This window comes from Diceros bicornis, chromosome 4 (genome assembly GCF_020826845.1).
Source record: "Diceros bicornis minor isolate mBicDic1 chromosome 4, mDicBic1.mat.cur, whole genome shotgun sequence".
Lineage (NCBI taxonomy): Eukaryota > Metazoa > Chordata > Mammalia > Perissodactyla > Rhinocerotidae > Diceros > Diceros bicornis.
This window is the reverse complement of record NC_080743.1, coordinates 89,725,485-89,746,341: the sequence shown is the minus strand read 5'-3', so window position 1 is coordinate 89,746,341 and position 20,857 is coordinate 89,725,485. Positions and strand designations below refer to the sequence as shown.

Sequence of the window (20,857 nt, the reverse complement as noted above, 5' to 3'; positions counted from 1 at the left end):
TCACTTTTCTTGCCCACTTGGGAAAGGGCACCGGCATGTCCCATTATGTATGACAACCAGCCACAAAATTAGAAAACAGCTGTTCCCTACTCACTCCCTAGCTCCCTGTGAGGAAGGACCAAATCACCCCTTGTCCTTCTCCCCTCCCCACCTGGTGTGAGGTCCATCCCAGTCTTCTCGTTGCAGCCTTGTAGGGAGTCGAGGGTGCGAGTGACCTGGCTGGCGAAGTCCTCCCCTCCGTTCATGCACTCCCTCTGCAGGTGGTGGCGCAGGTCAGTGATGTCGTACTCATAGCCATCCAGGATGGGTGTCTCCCGGATGCTCAGGGTGCCGCTGGAGTTGTGGCCCTGCACGCGGGCGTTGCGCAGACTCTCCCGCCCGTGCCCTCCGATCAGCACAGAAGGAATGTAGTGAATCTCATTGGCTGCCTCGGCGCTGGCACTCTTCTGGGGCTGGGGCACCCGGCGGCGCTTGCACCAGCGCCGGCGAGTGTACAGGATCATCACCAGGCACAAGATGGACAGCAGCAGAGCAATCATGCCACCCTGTTGAGAGAGGACAAGCAGATGGATGTGGGAAGACAGGTGAGCTCGTCCCACAAAGAGGCATCACCCCTCCCACGACTACCATCCATCACTCACTCATTAATTCATTCATTCAGGTACGGTAAGCACTTAGAGCAAGCATCACTCAGCAGCAGAGGGACAGTCTGCTGCGATCAGTGTTTAAGGTGAGAGAAAAATGGGATGAGCAGGGCATCATTCGAAGTGATCCATGGGTGCTTCTGGCTTAGCAAACAATTTGAAGAAAGAAGTCTTGGTGATTGTGTGTGTGTGTGTCTGTCATTTCAGCTGCAGAAAAAAGGGAGAGGTTTTGCTAAGGCAAATCTACTACATGTAAAGCTGGTTTCAGGCCAATTTTTAGCAGCAGGATGGCATCTGGTTTCTTCCTCTCTTGCATCTTAAAAATCAATCGTGTATAGATTCTAACTCTGGCTCCACTAATGATCAGCGAGTCCTATAAATTCTAAACCTGAGATTCCTCACCTGTATAATGGAGAACATACCACTTAGCCTCACAGGGTGGTGGTAAGGACTGAGTTAGGTACCTATGGAAAGTGCCCAATGGAGTGTATCACAGGAATCCAGGCTGTCCTCAGCCCAATCTTAAACATCTCCATCAGAATAACTGCCCCATCAGGGGAAAACCATCGACCAAGCCAAAGAGAAGTTTCCATCCATCAGGTATTTACAACCAAGTGTGCAGAGGAATCTCCCCATCTGAACATGACTTTTTGGGGCACTACTGATTTAGGAGACAGCTTTCTCCCAGTCACACAGTCCTGAGTGATGCTCCCATTCTTGCTGCAGCTCGAGGGAAGGAATTGAGACCCACATTCTGGAGTCAGGCTGGCAGACAAGTTTCCTTCTGAACCTTCTCGTGCTTCAAGGCCGTCCTCTGAGGCCATTACTTAAAACACCAGGACACCACTCAGTTGTCTGTCAGACACAGGGATGCAGTGCTCGCTGAGATTGAAACCTCACCTTGCCATCCACCTTGGACAGGGTTTGGAGGGAAGGCCTTGCAAGCCCGTTGCTGCACAGCACTCAGCAGGTATAAATCTTCCCATGCACCATCTGTATTCACTCCCTTTATTTTGGTCAATATCCCTCCAAACCTATTCCATTAGATGCGGGTGTGCCAAATGGTTCTGCTCTCAACCTTGGGCTTCAATCACTGCCACCCCATCATATAGGCTAGAGATGAAAACCCCCTATCAATTCCCAGGAGGCCCACCGACACGAGGCTGGGTCAAGATTATTCCCTCAAAGACACTAAAGGTTTTTTTTTCCAGTCTCATAATAATTATGTCTTGGATTTATAAAGTTCCTTGCCCTGTAAATCTTCCCATTTATCCTCCTTCTCCCACTATCACCGTGAGGAAAGGGGCATGCACACACACACACACACACACACACACACAATGTTGCCACTTTTCAAATAGGCAGCACAGAGGAGCTGAGCAAGAAGCAACAGAGTCAGCTGCCAAGTGACAGGTCATGTCAGGTGGCTTGTCAGAGATATACGCTGGCCTCCTGGTTTTCAAATTGTTCTTTTATCAGCGGAACCCTTTCTCCTGGTGAAATCTCTAGTGCCCAAGCACAGAGAAAGTGTCAGTACAAAGCTGCTCAGCTTACAGGGGGAGTCCAGAGCCAAGAATTCTAGGTCCTGCCCAACTGCCAGCTCCCTCCTTCCATCGTCACTCCTGGAAGCCCTGCAGACATGCACACAGAGACCCGGGTGCCTCGACAGCCATAACCCAGCCCTGCTCTGGTCTGCTGAGAGTGAGTGTTTGAGTCCAACCCAGGAGTTTTTCGGCAGACCCTTTATCTCCCAGTCAGACCCATTATCCTTTCCTTCACCCCAAATCAAAACTGCAACAATAGGTAATTAAGCCACACAGAAGGAATAACTTCCCGAGTGAGAGAAGTTGTCAGACATTGAATTAGGCTAGTGAAAGCGAGAGGCAATTTTATTCCCTACAGAGCTGTAAGAGCAGCATAAACATCCATCTCCCAGGAAGGGTTTAACATCTTTCCTGCTCACACAGATGTTTCAGGAGTGCCTTCCACTGCTCCTCTCTACTTCTCCTTTCTGATGGTCACAACAGGGCTGTGATAGGATCCAGGCTGTAGGTTCATTCCTCTTGCAATGCAGTAATACAATGAGAACAGTTGTCCATTACGGAGCTTTTACTATGTATCAGACATTTGTTCTAAGTGCTCTACACTTTTAACTCTAAGAGGGAGGGTCAACCAGTTCCCCATTTTACATCTGAAAAGGCTAAGGTGCAGAGACTAAATAACTTGCCCAAGGCCACAGAGCAAATGAATAGTAGGGCTAGAATATAAACAAAATGACTCCCACTGCAGAGCCTGCCTTCTTAACCACTAGGCTACAGCTCCCGAAGGAGCTTTGCTCCCTGGAGACATTCACCCCGGCGTCTATCTCATGAGATGACAGAGTGGGAGACTATGGGTGATTCCATCTAGATCCATCCTCACTGCTCCAAGAAAAAAGAGAAACTATTCAAAGTGCACATCTAGCTGACAGTGGGTCAACAGAGGCATCATCATCAACAAAGGACCTTTGACAAGGCACCCACTAAGTGTCCAGACCCGAGATCAGCTGGTAGTGCAAAGACAACACTCGCATTCCAAGGTCTCTGTGCTAAACAAGACGAGGTGCATCACACATCGCCACGTGCCTGGAGGAGACCACGAGGCCCTCAAGTTAGTTGAATTTCAACAAAGTAATTTGTGTTCTCCTTCAACTGTGAGACCCACTGAAATTCTCTAGGTTCAGCCCCTCCTTTTCCCAAGAACCGAGGCCCAGAGAAACTACAGAACCAGACAGTGCAGAACTGGTTCTGGACCCAGAGCCTCTTTCACTACTCTTTTCCTGGCACCATTTTGTTAGGTTAATCTGAAGTTCCCTTTTCACGTATGAGCCTAGACACTCAATTGGAAATATTTTATGTTTATTTTTTTAAAAACTTATAGGGAGCTAGAACACAAGTTTTTGTTTGGCTAAGTCAGTGTATTTAGCATCTCTAATCTTGCTTTAGCGAAACGTTTCCTCTGCTTCAAGTCGGTGACTCCCAACGACCTCAGCTTTTTAATAATCAGTTACCAGTAACGAGTTTCAGCCATCAGGTGAAACTCAGCATGGGCATATGAAAAAGGATTCTCAGGGCCCCAAGCTGTGGGACAACCCAAATTGGTGGCAGGTGTCACAACACTTTGTGATGACTTACTAATTGTAGACTATTATGCAAATAATAATATACATAATGTTATATGATTTTAATATATAATATTATTTAGTAATAATATCTTGTAATAATAATAATTTGTAAAATCACTACACGCAAATTCATCTGAATTGCTTATCTGCTCTATCCAGTGAGAAGGTCATTGTTGGGAGAAATATGCATATAGGCCCTCCACTATACTAGGAAAAGGTATGGTTGTAGCCACCTTGATAACTTTACTTCCACAGTGAGGACTTTTGGAAATGCAGTGCTCACATTCGATTACTTTTATATTCCTGTGATGAACCACAGTTCTTTGATATTATCATTATTTTAACCCTTTTACTTCCACAGGGGATTTTAAGCAGTCTCAAAGAAAGTCACAGATGCTCTAGGATTTTTCTTTCAAATAATCTAATGAAACCAAGAGGTAGCAGAGGAATGGAAAGAAAGCCCAGGCTGAGGGCTATAGCTGGGAGCTTCCTGATAACCAAGGAAAAAAGAGAAAGGCAAGTTGCAGGTATCTTCTAGTCTGACAAAAGAAAGTTCATTGAGAGGAACAAACTACCTCCAAGCATTCAACCCCAAATGGACGTCCATGTGACGTGTGAGCCCCAGAACACTGACAAGTGCGGTGGGCGATGTCATCACACAAGGTGAACAGAGAGCACGCATGAGTTCGCCCCCGGCCTTCACAAAGCACTCATGCCTGGCTTTCAGTTTCTGTATTACCCAGCTGTGCTCAGAGTGTGTTCTTCATTTATGTGTATCAGCTTCCATTTTTATAGCATTAAAAACAAAACAAAACAAAAAAACATTAAGGTACACCTGGAGCCAAGCAACAAGTAACAAGTTGCAAACTTTCAACGTTAAGAAAAAAAATAGCACTGACTACAAGATATGGAATTTTTTTTGCTCTTTATTCATCTTTTCATGAGTTTTCTGATTATTCTATTGATTTTCCTCAAAACTGTTAACATTTTGTAACTAGAAGCGCATTTGAGGTATATGAGAACCCCACATCTATCAACAAGTTGCTTGCAAGAAAAGTGGCATTTAAAAACATATTTTTCTTTAAAAAATCAATAAATCATTTCTACTGGCTTTAACAGAGATCAAACAAATGAAATCAGCTTTTATTTTATTATGAGACTGACATTTTCGGCACTTACCTGAGAGAGTAGTATGAGATTTGTCAGATAATTTGCAGACTTTGAATTTTTTATGTAACAATGTTTTATATAACATTGATGGTGATTGCCCAGGGATAGAAAATTCTAGGCAGATCTCCCTTTTATGCTCATCCCAGTCATGCAGGCCAACCACAAGACTATCTCATTATTTGACCTGTGTCTTCCTCCTGGGTCTGGGTCCTGCCTCCCTCCCTTAACTAACTCCTATTTGTCCTTCAAAATCAGTTTAGTGACATAACCTCAGCCAATTCTTCCCTAGTCTTACTGAACCCCCCCACAGAACCCTCCACATAACTCCAACCACAAGTACTGTTACCTTTGATTTGCTTGTCAATCACATTTACTAGACTATAGGCTGCATGAGAGCAGGGGTCATGCTGATGTATCTGTTATGGCTCCAAGCATAATGCCTGGCATAAAGCAGGTGTTCAATAATTGTTTGTGGAAGGAAGGAAGGGAGGGAGGGAGGGAGGGAGGGAGGCAAGGAGGGAGGGAGGGAGGAAAGAAGGAAGGAAGGGAGACAGGGAGGGAGAGAGGGAGGGAGGGAAGAAGGAGAGGTCAGCTTTGAATATACTTAACACGGGCATCCTCTATGTGCCTGCAAGCAAAGCTTATATAAGTTAGTTGCTTATGTGACTCATTCACTCAATTCATTACTCAATCATTCAACAAGTATTTACTCACTTTAGCAAAGCATTTTTCTAGTGGTCACCGTTATGGGGGTACTGCAGTGAATAACACAGGTATAGGTCCTGATCTCCCAGAGTTTACATTTAAGTTAGAGGAAATAATTGGTATAATTTGGTTTTTAAAAGTAAATGCAGGCACAAAAGGAAGATAAAAACAGATCACAAGGGCTGGAAATAGCCAGTCATCACTCTTCTTCTTCTAACAGAAGAAACTGTGATAGGTAAAGATATCTTGGGCTAATGGTGATAGTCTGGGTGACATTGCAGGAGCCAGTGGAATCCTTCCCTTATTTCAAATCAGTGTTCTACAGTCACTAAATCCTAGAATAAAGAATCTGGATCTATCAAATGTCACCAAAGTTTAGGGAGCCACCTGAGTTTTGTGAACCCTTGGCAGAGAAATGGAAAAGCTGAGATTATGTTTCCAGGTACCATCTGTCAAGGGACTGCAGCCAATCAATCAGCTCACATTGCAAAGCTTAGTTTCACCCTAGAAGTAACCAGAAGAGTGAATCTGAGACATAATTAATTATCCCACAAGGCAACTGGACAAGCTGAATTCAAATTATATTCCTAAAGGAATTAAATGGTGGTTAAAAAAATAAGAATCAGGGGGCCTGCCTGGTGGTGTAGTGGTTAGGTTCACGTGCTCTGCTTCAGTGGCCTGGGGTTTGCAGGTTCGGATCCCAGGTTTGGACCTATGCACCGCTTATCAAGGCATGCTGTGGCAGGCATCCCACATATAAAGTAGAGGAAGATGGGCACGAATGTTAACCCAGGGCCAATCTTCCTCAACAAAAAGAGGAGGATTGGCAACAGATGTTAGCTCAGGGCTAATCTTCCTCAAAAAAAAAAAAAAAGAATCAAATAGACAAGTTTGGTGGCCCATGTCTCTTATTTTTCCCCAAAAATAATGCCGAAGGTCTGGGGCAAAGGCCCTCTCTCATCCATGACAGTGATCACTCACCTTTATCTCCAGCTGTCAAAGGAGACAGACCAAGAGGAGAAAAACTGTGCAAGCCCACAGATGGCATCACTGGTCACATTTAATCTAGATCCCCATGTGCCAGGGGTAGGGAATGGACGAGTTAAATAGATGACTTTTTAAGGTCTCCTCTGATCTTATGTTTCTATGAGCCCAATCGAAAACTAGACCTAAATCACTAATAGCATGAACGTCACCAATAAAATAGCAGAGCTAACCAGTGGAACCACTGGTTCAAGTAGCATAATCTCTTTGAACCTACCCCAAGCCTTCGTCTATCAAATGAGGTGATTGAGAGAAATGCATTGCCTCTTCAAACTTGAAATTTTCCTGATTCTAACACTGATCCCTATCAAATTGGACATAGCTCTCAACTGGTTAACTAATGGTAGAGAAAATGTCTATGATCTCTTCCTGCCAAGTAATGCCAGAAACCACAGACCAAGGAGATGATGGAACTGATCCTCAGAGGCAGGATCAACCACAGCTAGCCAATGGAGCCCCTGAGAAGCAGACCCACCCCCTTCCGCATTAGCACAATAAGGTCTTTGAAATCAGACGATGTCATCGAAATTGTAGTAATATGTTCTTGACCTTGAGGATCCCTTTACTGCACAAAGGAGTCACCTAAACTAGAAAAGAAAGCCCTTTGGTTAGCTCTTCCGGCAATTCTCTTTCCTGTAGTGGTTGGTGAAGAGAAATCCATTATCCCCTGCCCATCTCCTTTCCAAATGCAAGATGAGAGAAACACTTGAAGCATATTAAGTAACGAGTTCAATTTATAAATTATTAGGGACATTACCTCCCCTTAGGGGTTTCCTGAAGTCTTTAATGGTGTGGAAATGCTTTCCAGTTGCCACGGGCCACCACGTTAATTAAGAGGCCTCCATATGTCCTCTGGGGCTTCTGACATGAACTGCACATCCCACTGGCAGGGGGCAGACCCGCCCTTCCTGGTTAGCCTCTCACTGGGGCATGATACTACTTTGGCCTGCTGCCTTGAGATGCTGTAGAACCCCTTCCTCACTCTTCAAGGTCCAAGTATCCAAAGCTTAGGGAAGAAATAAGACATCCTCCAAGATTCTGTCTCATTAAAATGCCATTTGTTTGGCATTTTAGGGACCAAAGATAGCGACCAAGCAACCTTCTGTAAGCAAGAGACAAACTCCAAGACTAACAGCCTTCCAGGTTAGGCAGGTTGACATTTGAAGGCCCTTCCAAGCTGAAGAGGCTTTGAGCATGAAGTTCTTCTCAGTAGGAAACTCAACTTCAGAGCTATTTTATTCTTAATTGCTTATTTATTTTTTTGCTTTTCCTAGGTCTAAAAGTTTTAATTCTGTTAGGTTTGATCACGGTCTTACTTCTTTAATCTGGGAAGTGTATCTTCAGTTTCTTTATGAGACTTCAGGAGTTTCATCTAACGAGAGCCTGAAGCCCTACAGGGAAAGTGGCTGGAGGCTAGCGTGCTGGAGTCAGCCTGGGCTATTTCAAGTTGTCCTCTTTCAGATTCTTTTTATAGATTTGCCTTTTTGGTTCTTTGGATTTTTCTTGCCTCAGAGCCTTAACTTTGCCGTCCCAGAGCAAAAGCAAGGGAGTGAATTTGTTCATAAGGAGCTCAAAGCTCTCTGATCATTAGTAGCTTTGGTCACCTGTTGGTTGCCTTAATGAGAATGCTAAGGCAGAGTGGAGCTGGGTGAAGCAGGGTGACAGAGAAGCAGCTTACTGTGGGCTGGGTTTTCCAGGTCCTAGGCTACCCTAATGGATCCCCTAATTCCAAAGACTGGCCTGAATCTCTGCAGAGTGGGAGAGTAGAGAGGAATCAGGCTACCAGGGCAAAGCTGAGGTCTTCCTATCCCTCTAGATGTAGACTTAGCAATTTTCTGAGAGATGACAGTGCCTAGTCAGACATTATGGTTGGGACCCCAATCAGTGTTGTGTTAAGAGGCTGGCCTCACATGTAACCCGTTGTGTGTGTGTGTGTGTGTGTGTGTGTATGTGTGTGCGCACATATATGAACATGTGTACTGTGCATGACAGGCAGGCTAGGAGACAAAAGGGTCCACACAAAAGCAAAAGCACTCTGGGTCACTGTCTCAGCAACCCATGGACAGAGCTGCGTGAGACGGACTCCCTCCGTGGGCTATGTGCATCAGCCCTTCAAAACTTCACAAGCCAAGCATGAAGCCAATAAATAAATATCTTCAGCTGATAATGCTCAATGCCTATTCTTGGCCACGTTCCTTTCCTCCTTTCCTCTTTGGTTTTATGCAGTAGATGATCTTGATGAAATAAAATAATAACAGTAATCTGCTCCATTAGGACCAAACCTTGAGGGAATTATTGACCAAGGAATAGAAGAGGCAGCTGGCACAGTGTAGACCAATGACCATCAGACTTTAACCCTCTTTCTCTCTGAACATAATGGAGTTGTTAAACCCCTCTCCCTCCTGTCTCCTCAAAAGTCAGGCCATCCAGCCCAAGGGGAGGAGATGAGGTCTCAGAGACCTAACAGCACCGTACGTAGTAGCTGGGGCTCAGCAAATGCAAATCAATATTAAAAACTAGTCACTGAGGGCAGACCTTATGCAAGACACCTGTGGGGATTCCAATACCCTCAGATGAAAACAATTGGGAACAGAAGGGGAGAGACAGTCAAGATGCGAAGATTTCCCTGAATTTGGTACATACTCATCAATATCACTCTCTTAACCAGTGAAGATTTAAAAAGTCTATTTCCTCCCCAGCTAAAAACTGAGATGGATCCTTAAAGGCTGCGCTATTCAGAGACGCCTGCCGTTCAGGCAACTGGGGAAGGCCCTTTACGTAGAATGGGGGCCTTGATCATATTCCTATCCCACACGGAGAGGTGCAACTTCATCATCACGATTGCCATGAGGTCTGGTGTGCCAGAGTCTAGTCAAGCATTCAGAGCCCTGCCCGGGGGTTCTCTTTCACAGTGGAATCTCCAGTATCTACTGGGAGAGGTGATGACCCTACAGAGCTGATGGTTAGTTTTGTAAAGATCTCAACGGCTACAACCCACTATGAGAGCATTTCTCAGCTTTCTATAGCAATCCCATATAGATGCTTAATTCCTCCCCTGAATTCCTGCCTTATTTAATGCACACACTGCCTTATTCCTATAGTGTCAGCCCACTGGAGAAGGAATAATAATGAAACCCACCATTTGTGAAGTACTTACCAAGCGCCAAATACAGCACATGGTGAATTACATTCATTAATTTATTTAATCTTACCAATAAATATAAGTAGTAGAAATTACTATTTCCATTTTCAGATGAGGAAAAAGATCAGAGGGGTTAAGGAACTTGCCCAAGTTTATGTGGTAGTTTGAGGCCAAACCAAGACTCAACCACTGATCTTAAGGTTGTTGTTTTAGGACCTTTTTGAGTAGAAAGGGGCCACCACTGGAGCCTGGGCCCCAATTCCCATCTCCTTTAAAGTAAGCCCTGGATGGCCTTTCTCCTACACCTAACTCTTGGAGTTATGCAAGTGAGGATTCCCAAATGTCTATAGTCAGTACTATCTTCACTGCCTGCCCCAGATGCCCCCAGTCTTCCTCAGTTAAGTTCGATCACTGAATTGACCAAATGCATAGTTTCAAGCAAAAATTTAATTGTGCCAAGGGTGGCCATACTTATCAGGCTGCCATTTTGACAAGGGCAGAGAAAATCTGTGGAGATATCTGTTCTTGAATAGATGTTTTCTAAGTGAAATCAACTGTCTTCAGGGTCGACATCTACAGATGCTCAGCTACTTCCTTGAGAGTAGTCTTCCACACATGCACAGAGATTCAGGTCTCTTTGCTGTCTATAAGTCCTTGTTCTGAAATCAGAGATCTAAGAGGAACAGGAGATGTTTTCCACAATATAACAATATATGTAGAAGACAGACTAGGGAGAAAATATTGGCCTTGAACACTTTCAGGGAAATTAGGAACTGCATCATGGTCAGGTCACCCAAAAGATTGCTGGCCAATAGATTTGAAAAAGGCAGGAGAAACCCTGCAGGTCATATCTTGCATTAGGACCCAAAGGGTGATAATGGTCACTCCCAATGCAAGTCATTCAATGCTGGTCAAACACAGAGGTTAGCAAAACTCTTATACATGGCTTTCTGCTCATAAAGCTCCTCTAACTTGTAATGTATTTGACCCACAACTCTGAGGAGAACAACGGGCATCCGTGGTCACATATCTTGTAACACTCCAGCTGTGACTCAATCTTAGCATCCAAGTAAGATGCAAATTAGAGCTGAAGAATTGCAGCAAAGGGAACAGGTGAGGGGATTAAGGACTAGAGGAGATGTTGACGTACAAACACATTTAGTGCATCACACACTAAGATCCCTTGCAAGCCCCTCACTCCTTGCCTGCAAGCTTTGTCTGGCATCAAGGAAGGGAGGAAGCGGGAAGACTGACAGTCAAAACAGACTCCTCTTGGGCCGTGTACTAAGTGCTGTGGCTCTTATTTCTCCCTCTTAAAGAATTATTATAACTCAATTTTTCTCTGGAACTAATCATGCACAAAATCTGGAGAAGAGGCCTGGTTTGTGAAGGCAATCTCTGAACGAGACACTGATGTGCTCATTAGGGCAGCCTTCGTTAAACCACCAGCTCCAACATCAGCAGCATATTGTCTTCAGCTAATTACATTTTTGCTGGCAAAGCTATTGTACAAGTCTTCAAATCCTTCCCATCATTAATTTAAAAAAAAACAACAACAACTGCCCTGCTCTGCCTCCTACCTCCCTGGCATCCCACCCACCCATCTCCGCACGCTGTCAGCTTTGTTCTTCTGGTTTTCCAGGATTTCTGTCTCGTATTAGGCTTTTGAGGGGGAGGAGATGAGGTGGAGCAGAGAACCTGTCACCTGTAAGCTTGATTTCTTCACCAGCTGACCACTGCTCACTTTGTTCCTGGCCAGATACTGGTCACATATACCAGGACCTTGGGCACAGGCCCAGCGCTCACCAGCCAAAGATGGGCCAGCGCAAACGAAGCTGGAAGCTGAGCCCCAGCTCTGTGCCACCCGCCGTGGAAAGGGACAAAAGACCCAATTCTGCTGTTGTCTTGATTTATTGATCAGTGGCTTGATCATGCAGAGTGAATCCACAGGTCAGCCTGACCTGGCCAGAGACATTCACATGATATAAAGACAGTCAGGGATTCTTGCTTCCAAGGCAGCTGACGAGACAGAGATCATCTGCCAGCCAATGTGTAATTCTGTACCTGGGGGTGGGGGGGTGGGGGGGTGGTATGTGTTCCTGACCCCATAAGGGCCATTCCCAGCCAACCTGCAACATCAATATGACTTAATTCAGATCATAGTGTTCATGGGGTTTCATTTTTCTACTTTTTAATAGTGATGATTTATTTTCTCTAGTCTTAACACTCGGTTCTATTGTAAGGGAAACAGAGAAAAAGAAGGGTTGGGCGGGTTGGGAGGAGGAAGGAGAGCAGGGAGAGGGTGAGAGAGAGAACAGGCCTATGGTGCTAGTGCTTGTCTATACCGACCTCTGAGCCTTTGCCCTCTCCCTTCCCAGACATGTCTTTCCTCATCCTCCTTCTACCTCAGTCCTTCGCACCCTTTAAGTCCCAGCATAAGTCTCTTCCCTTCCTGAAACCTACTTTGATTACTCCAATCCTCAGGCATGTCATTCTCTCCCAACTCCTAAAGCATACGTGGGTGTTTCTTAATCTTTAATCCCTAATTCTGCTGTTTCCCATGTTACAGCTCTGACTACACTTGCAGGCAGAGACCGTGCTTCAACAACTTTCTACAGCCCCAGCCTCAGAGGAGGGCCCAGCCCACAGATGACCCTCTGTAAATAGTGCACTGCTGGATTAATTATTGAGAGGTATATTCAGCTGGCTTGGCAAGGTTGATAAAGCACAAATAACATGACGTTTACACTGTTTGTCAGCTCAGACTTAAGGCCTCCATCTGGAAGTCCATCTTTGCTCCTCTTAGCTGGCTCCTTGGCCAGCTCTGAGGTGCTCCCTCCACTGCAGAGCCTCCCAGGGAGGTCAGCCACAGTAGGCTGTCAGCTTCCTCACCCCGAGGATGTTCGAATGGGAGGTCCATGCTACAGACCCATCATCCAGAGGATCCTAGCTATGTTTTCAGAAAACGGGATGGTGTATATTTATCCAACCTCGTTCTAGCTCGTACCTTCTTGTACCATTAGCAAGCCATTGTGAGATGGCAGAGGGCTCAATTAAATTGACAGGGATTTTTTTCTAGTAAAACTAACTGACCTATACTTGGATCTACTCTACTTGCTCTACTCCACGGAGCTCTGCACAAAGAGAGTCTCATTACCAGAGAGGTCAAAGAAATTTGTCATCGCATTTAAAACATCTACTTAGCACCTAATTATAAAAAGAGCTATACTACGTGCTTTACAAAAAGAAGGGTGTAAAAAAAGTCCCTTCTTTTAGAAACTAAAGCTTTAATTTTTGTTTTCATTAATATATGCACTGTATGTATTTATATATGTGTACATATTTACGTTTATATTTCTGTTTCTGCAGAGTGACCGTAGGCAGGATGGAGAAGTCCTTGTTAACTCCATTCTGTAGTGGGAGCAACTACATATGGCTTAGCAAGAGAGCCAAACACTGTCAGGACCAATAGTTTTCAACAGTTTTCTCTGCCACCACACCACACAAATGTGGGCTCAAAACTGGGTGGACCCCACAGGCACATCGAGGGTTCAATGCACTTCCAGCACTGGCTGTAACTCCATTTTTTCTCTCTCAGTCAAGAAGCCAGACTAGAATGCAAGCCGAGGGAGCGCGACCTGATTATAGGTCATTTATAACGGTGACTCCACTCTAATGAAAAAAAGGAAACCAGTCACAAATTTCAGCGCTTTAGCTATTGTTAGTATCAAATTCACTTGCCACACTTTACAATTGATGGGAACATGGTGCTGTGGCTGCCAACTGCAGAGGTGTGACCGCAGCCACCGAGGACAGGAAGAACAAGGAGCCGTTTGCTTTGCCTAGATGGCTGGGTCAGGGACCATCCAGTCTTCAGGTCCTGAGAGGGACCTTCTTCATTGTATAACACCTGGCAGTAGCACCCCGGTCCTTATCCCGTGCCCCGTAACACTCAAAACTGAGGTTCTCACTCCAAAAGTCTTCCACAGCTATTTTGCTCAGTGTCAATTAAAAAAAATATTTTAGGGCCGGCCCCATGGCTTAGCGGTTCAGTGCGTGCACTCCGCTACTGGCGGCCCAGGTTCGGATCCCGGGGGCGCACCAACGCACCGCTTCTCCCGCCATGCCGAGGCTGCATCCCACATACAGCAACTAGAAGGATGTGCAACTATGACATACAACTATCTACTGGGGCTTTGGGGGAAAAAAAAAGAAGGAGGATTGGCAATAGATGTTAGCTCAGAGCTGGTCTTCTTCAGCAAAAAAAAGAGAAGGGTATGCATGGATGTTAGCTCAGGGCTGATCTTCCTCACAAAAAAAAAATATATATTTTAAAGAAAGATATATAGAGAGAAATGGCCTTGTGACCTAGTCAGCTCTGGTGTGTTTGACAGTCTTCCCTAAGGTTCCTTTTCTATGATTATGTGAAGGGAGGAAGAGAGGTGGGGGTTTAGTGGAGAGAAAGGAGCCACAACAATCAGAGAAGAGACCTGAACAGAGCATTCCACTGAAGGTCTTGCAACACAGAGAAAGGGGCACTGACTGACCACCTGGCTCCCGCTCCCAACAGTGCCACTTAGAGGTCATTCAGCCCCTTGACCTCTTGGAGCCTCAGTTTTTTCTATTTTGTCAGACTTGCTCAGCCTTCCTCACAGGGTTGCCCTTTCATTCCCAAAGTCCCTTTTGGCCTCCTAGCAAAGGCCAGGCCCTCCACTAGGATACAAAGATGCATAATCCCTCCTAGCAAGGAGCTCACACTCATGGGAGACAGCCTCATGCACAGAAGAGGACGATGGCAGGAATATGCACCAGGGATTGCACAGCACTACTCAGTCCAGCCTCGAGGGAAGGGGTGTCAGGAATGTTTCCTAGAGGAAGTCATGGTGCGAATTTTAAAGAGAGTAGTTAGAAATGACCCCACTCAGAGGAAAGACATTCTAAGCCAAAAGTACAGGATCAGTGAAATTATAGAAGTATTAAACAGCAAGGGAGGTCCAGGAAAGATGACAGAGCTGGTCAGTGTGGCTAGAACAGAGAGTAGAACCAAGGAGTGATAGGAATTGAGGGTCAGGTCATGAAAGGCTTAATATCTTGGAATTTACCCTTCAGAGTGGAGGGACCTACACAAGGCTTTTCACCTGGAAGATGACATTGTTCAAACTGCATTTTACTAGGAACAGCCTGGTGGCAGTGAGAGGCAAGTTTTGAGGGCAACAAGCCAGAAGGCACAGTGAACAGCTGGAAAACCCTTGCAGCAGCCTGATGAGAGGTGATGGGAGCCCATACCAGCAGAGGTAGTGGAAAGGGAAAGAAGAGAGGGATTTTAGAGACATTTGTAAAATAAAACGAGAAGAACTTGGTGCCTGATTGAATGAAGAGGGGGAGGGGGGAAAAGGGGATCTAGCCTGGGTGACCATGTCATTGGTCATGCACCAACTAAGGCAGAGAACACAAGAGGTGGAGAGACTGGTTGGGAAGATAGATGAGGAGTTTCATTTGACTCATGTTGTCTGGAATGCACACTGGACAACCAGACAGACAGATCCATAAGTCAGAAGCTTGAGAGAGAGAGGCCAAGGCTGGAGATTGAGAGAGTTGTAGGGATCAAATGAAAAAAACATGATACAAACAAATTATATTCATTTTACAAACACCAACTGGAGACGCTCCTTGTGTGAAGTGTTGTGCTAGGAGCCGTAAGAAATATAAAGATGAATCAGACTCAATCCAGATCCTGCCATTTAGGAGCCTCAAGTCTAGTTGGGAAGAAAAGACCTGTCAAAACACTAACTCATTGGTTGGAAATAGATAGCAGCCATGAGAGAGGCTCCGAGAAGTCCTTCCTGTAGGCCGAGTCATAGGAAACCAAGGAGGAGGCATGGTCTCTAGTTGAAAAATTGGGGGAGGTGGCCAGGTGGAGAAGTCTGAGGTAGGACCTGAAAGATAGGTAGGATTTAAACACAAACACATGGAGTGGACGGAAGGCACAACAGGACAACGCCATGGCCATGGCAGGTACAGGGACAGTGAGCAGGAGGGTGCAGAAAGGGGGATCCTGGGCAATAAGAATGAAGATGGAGATCCTTCTGTCCCCAAATAATAAAATGCACTATTTGTATAGATTATTCTCAAGTGAAATAACTGTCTTTCTCCTTTCGACTGTTCTTTCTCTGCAACCCTCGAGACCTGGAATGATATTAGCTGGGTAAGGCTGCATTTAACACAGATGCTGGTGAAAATTTCTGGATGAAGAAACAGCCCTTTGAATGTACTCATAGTATCACTTAGGAATAGTTACATGGCCCACCTCCCACCCTTAAATTTTTCATTAGATGAAATCAGATGAAAATGAGCATCAGATCCAAGCTTGAACAATGAGACAAATGAACTCAAAAAGGGCATGTAGAAGAGGGAAGCAGGGAAGAGGGAGACAGCTCAGAGAGGACCTCTCGTTCCTGATGGAAATATGGCATTGACTTGTCCTTGCCCTAGTCTGGAGGCTGTCCTGAGAACCGGCGAGGCCCACCTGGAAGGGAAGTCTGGAGATGCCCTGTAGGTCCAGCACTGTTACCTGGCAAAGCAGATTCCACTATCCTTCAGGAATTTTCCTTCTAAAGTAGACTTCTCCCTCTAAGATATAAACGCTGTCCTGAGAACAGAGCACATAGGACAACTGAAGAAACAGGTGAGGAAGAAATATAAAACCACTGGCTCTGCTGTGCTTGCCAGGAATCACTCTCTGTCTTCACCGAAGTCCTTTTAGGTAGGCGGATAAATGTCCTCCTCTTTGAGTGCCCAAAGTCCTCCAGAGGTGATACCACAGTGCTCCATGGGACATTTTCCCTTACCAAATCCCCCAACCTGGAGGCTGCAGGCCCTTCCCATCACCTGCTCCCTCACGTGGTCCTGGCAGCCCCTCCATCCTGAGGCCAACCCCAAAGATGGGGGCATGTCTAGGGAGACTCCATGGAGACTGTGAGGAGCACAGCTGGTTGAGCATAAGGGGCCCTGGGCCAGCAGTTCAGCAAATCCCAGGATGCCTGCAGAGAGACCCCACTGGGCCTTGGGAAAGGGCTGACAGCCACCAAACTCCTTTCAAGGGATCAGCACAGTGGGACATGACAGCTCCCTCCCAGGGCAGAACTGCTTCCATTCAACCCAACTTGTAGGCACACGAGCCTCCATTTTCCCCATAGACCATCATCTCATGTTCATAAATGGAAAAAAAAATGCAGAGTTGCTACAGGGAATGGAATAAAGTTTCTTCATATGTTACTCTGAAGTCTGCTTTAACTTCATTTTCATACTCCTAGAATGTGAGAGCTGGAGGCGACGTGCAAGATCGTCTAGCCTGGGATTCCCAAGGCAGAGTACCCACAGCCCATCTACGTATTCCTGGTTGACAGCATGCCAATGGCTGGTAAGAGTGTGGACCATTTTGATGTTATCGCTTATTTTATAAAATATTATTTTTCTTAATCTGTATTGAAATAATTAACTACTATAACATCAAACCCATGATTTTTATCAGCATTTTCATCTAAGATAAGGCTATAATAAGTTCAAACTGGAAAAGTCAGTCGATTTAAATAAAAATACTCAGAAAATACTAATACAGATTGTATAAAAATATGGCAAAAGCCCTGAATGCCTAAATTTTTGAGAACACTCATTTACAGATGAAAAAACTGAGACTCAGAAAGGCGAAGGAGCTTGCCTGAGGTTCCACAGACTTTGGGGGAAAAGGACTACAGTGAAAGCCTCCTGACTTCTAATTCAGCAGTCCTACCCAACATGAGGCTGCTCGTCTCCTCACCCAGCTTTAGTCGCTGCGGGGAGAGGAAGGGAAGATGCGGTCTACCTGAGTGCAGCTGGGTTCTCGGCTGCATCTCTCTGCTATGAAAGCTCTGAGCAGAGCCCTCACTGGGACATGTTGGTGCTGGCCCCTCTACACCCCAGGTGGAATCCAAGGAAGGCAATCATGCCCTGGAGGCTGGAGGCCTCAGATGCCAAGGCTGCTGGCTGGGATCCACAGAGCATGAGGTGAGTAGGGCTGGGGACTAACACAGCCAGCTGAAGGCCTGGGATGGTGACTTGGATGGATTCATTCCATGACGCTTAGGGAAATAAAAAGAGAATAAAAGAGGGATGCTTTAACATCACTGTGGGGTGCAGAGCCCTTCTGAGTTTGTTCCGTACGGCAGCTTACCTTACTTTGTAAGAATGCGTCTAAGGCCCATAAGTCCCAAATTCTGACACGTTCCCTCTTATAAATTCAAAATGCATATATGTCTTAGTCCCAAAGCCTTCCATCTTCTTCCTCAGACAAGATATAGGAAGGGCAGAAACAAAAGATTGAATCCTTTAATAAACATTGGTGTCTGATCTCTCTTAGGGATTTCATATCGCCCTGTCTTCTTCATGGTACTAGGGCAATGGAACTCACCTTAAGTTCACCTTAAGCAACTTTTGGATTGGGAGCCAGAGCTCAGAAGGTCCCAGATACTGCTCTGTGAGGCACCCACTGCTGTCAGCCACAGTACAATATATCAGTAAACTGAGCATCTGATTCATCCCAAGTTAGAAGGCTCTTTGACTCATCTCTATTGCTGTTCATGGATGTCAGCAGCAGCAACAGAGGTAGCAAGAGAATCATAAATGGCAAGGCAGCAGCAAGAAGCTCCTGACCTCCCTGGGTGTACCATGGAGACCCCTACGCAACCCGGAGGAGAGCTACTGACATCAGCCTCTCATATAGGCAAGATTTTTCCATGAACTCTAGCAGAAACTTGAGAGAGTCACAGCTGATTTTATGAGGCGAAATCTTAAAATGCTTTGTCCAGCCTCAGCCTCATCTGCAAGGTGGAGAACCACCACTAACTCTTAAAGTCCTTACCTATCAGTTCCCCACAAACAGACTTTATCATGACATGTCTGGAAGCATAATTCTACTTCCATGCATGCATGCACACTCATATTAGGTATTTTCTATAAAGGACTCTTCTAACACATCCAGGCATTTCATAATAGTCTACTGTGTATGTAAAAGTTGAAACTAAGCAGGAGCCATCAACGTCACAGGGGGAAAAAAGACAGCATATGTACTAATAGCTATCCTGTTAATACTTTTCTTATCAAATCTAAGCATATTTTTGTTTTCAGCAACTTTTGTCTTTACTAAACCCATCAGTACCTCTCAGGAGAGGCTAATGTGCTTGCATTTCACCTGAACTGGTGAATACCACATGCCTTGAATTTGTAGCAAGAACAATCTATGTCTATGCCTGCCTTAAGTGACAATTATAATCAATCTATGGAAGTCTGACTAAAACTAGCAAACTATTATCTTTCACACTGCAAATTGGACCCACCTCACTTCTGCTACTTTAGTCTCTGTTTAGGCTCTGTAGACAAAATGAGGAGAATGCACTAGATCAGGGTCAGCAAACTATGGCCTCTAAACCAAACGTGGCCCACCACTGCTTTTTGTAAATAAATAAAGTTTCATCGGAACACAACCATATTCATTCATTTCCATGTTGTATATGGCTGCTTTGGCATGACAATGGCAAGAGTTGGGTAGTTGCAACAGAGCTTATATGGCCTGCAAAGCTGAACAGGTTTGCCATTTGGCCCTTTACAGACCTCTGGCCTAGTTCCCTGCCATTATCCATGCTAGGGTTCTCTCTGTGGGCATATGGCTGGCTACATCGACTATACTCAAATCTAGTCTGTCTCCAACCAGGGCCCATGGGTGTGGGTTTGAGGTCAGAGTTAAAGGCACATTTCAGGTCTGTGAGAGAATCCCAAAACTTGAGAGATGGGCAGAGAGCGAGGGGAAGACAGCATGATCTGGAGGAAAGATAACAGCATTAGGAATGAGACTCTCTCAGTTTTTCCACGAATGCTGGCCATGAACGTCACCCACCATCCTACGCCTTCTTTTCCCTGTTGTGAATGTAATAACAATCTTTGTATGTGTGGATACTTGGGCAGAAAAGGAATTCCCACAATGACATCATTCGGTTTGATGAAAAAATAAATAAATTAGTGAAGGTTTTCCAGAGAAGTTTGGAGCTGGGATAATCATCCTAAACCATAGGTTAGCTGCTAGAAGACCCTGTAAACAATGAAACAGAAGTGGCTTAACAATGCCCTGGATGTACATGACCACAACCTGGCTTTGTAACGGGCCCGTTCTGTTGCTCTGATACCCTTAATTGCCTTGGTCTTTTCCCTGAGCACAACCCTCTAGGACTCCTCTAAGAGGTTGCTATGATCCCAGTTGCTTTTGTGGCTCCCTGAGGTGGTGGGCCCTGGGGTAACACAATGCACACAGCATTGTTACAGGCAGCTTGCATGGCACCCCAAGAGTTTACCTAGTTAATATTTACTGGGCACTTCCTATGGGCCAGGCATTATAGGAAGTGCTTGATAAGAATCATCTCATTTAATCATCAAAACAGCCCTATGAAGTAGAATCTATTATTATCCCCATTTTATAAATAAGGAAAGTAAGTTTATAGAGATAAACCAATTTGTCCAAGGACACTGGAAAATCTAATAAGTGGTAGAACTAGGATTTAAATTGGTCTCTCTGATAGCTAAGTCCTTGCTATAAACTTTCTCATTAAAGTTCAATACCATAGCACTTAGAGTCTTCATTGGCTTCTTGGTTTCTCAATGACCTTTGATCAGAGCCAATCCCAGGCTTCCTTGCAATGTTTAATCTAGTGTCCAATCTAGCTCTTCACCTTTTGAAGTGAGTCAGAGACTCCACCATGACAGCATCTTGCCCAATTCTCTGTGTGCCTTCCTAATTTTCATCAATTGAAGAGTTTCTGCTGTGCTAGCTAAAAGAAGCAAACTTATTCCACAGCCCAAACTGGAGAAACCAGCCAACTCTGATGCCACCAAGCAGGAAAGTGAAGTCTGAAGTCAGATACGCTTGCCTGTAATCCTGGCTGCACTGGTGTGTCCTTGGGTGTG

General features: G+C 45.2%; 1 protein-coding gene across 2 annotated transcripts in view; it reads right to left on the bottom strand.

Annotated features, from left to right (window-relative positions):
- The window catches only part of ASTN1 (astrotactin 1), a 313,546-nt gene that overhangs the window by 159,760 nt on the left and 132,929 nt on the right, over window positions 1-20,857 (bottom strand). For both annotated transcript variants that reach the window (XM_058540000.1, XM_058540001.1), the window contains exon 3: window positions 152-545. In XM_058540000.1, the coding sequence (XP_058395983.1) occupies window positions 152-545 (394 nt within the window). The remainder of the gene's footprint in view (window positions 1-151; window positions 546-20,857) is intronic.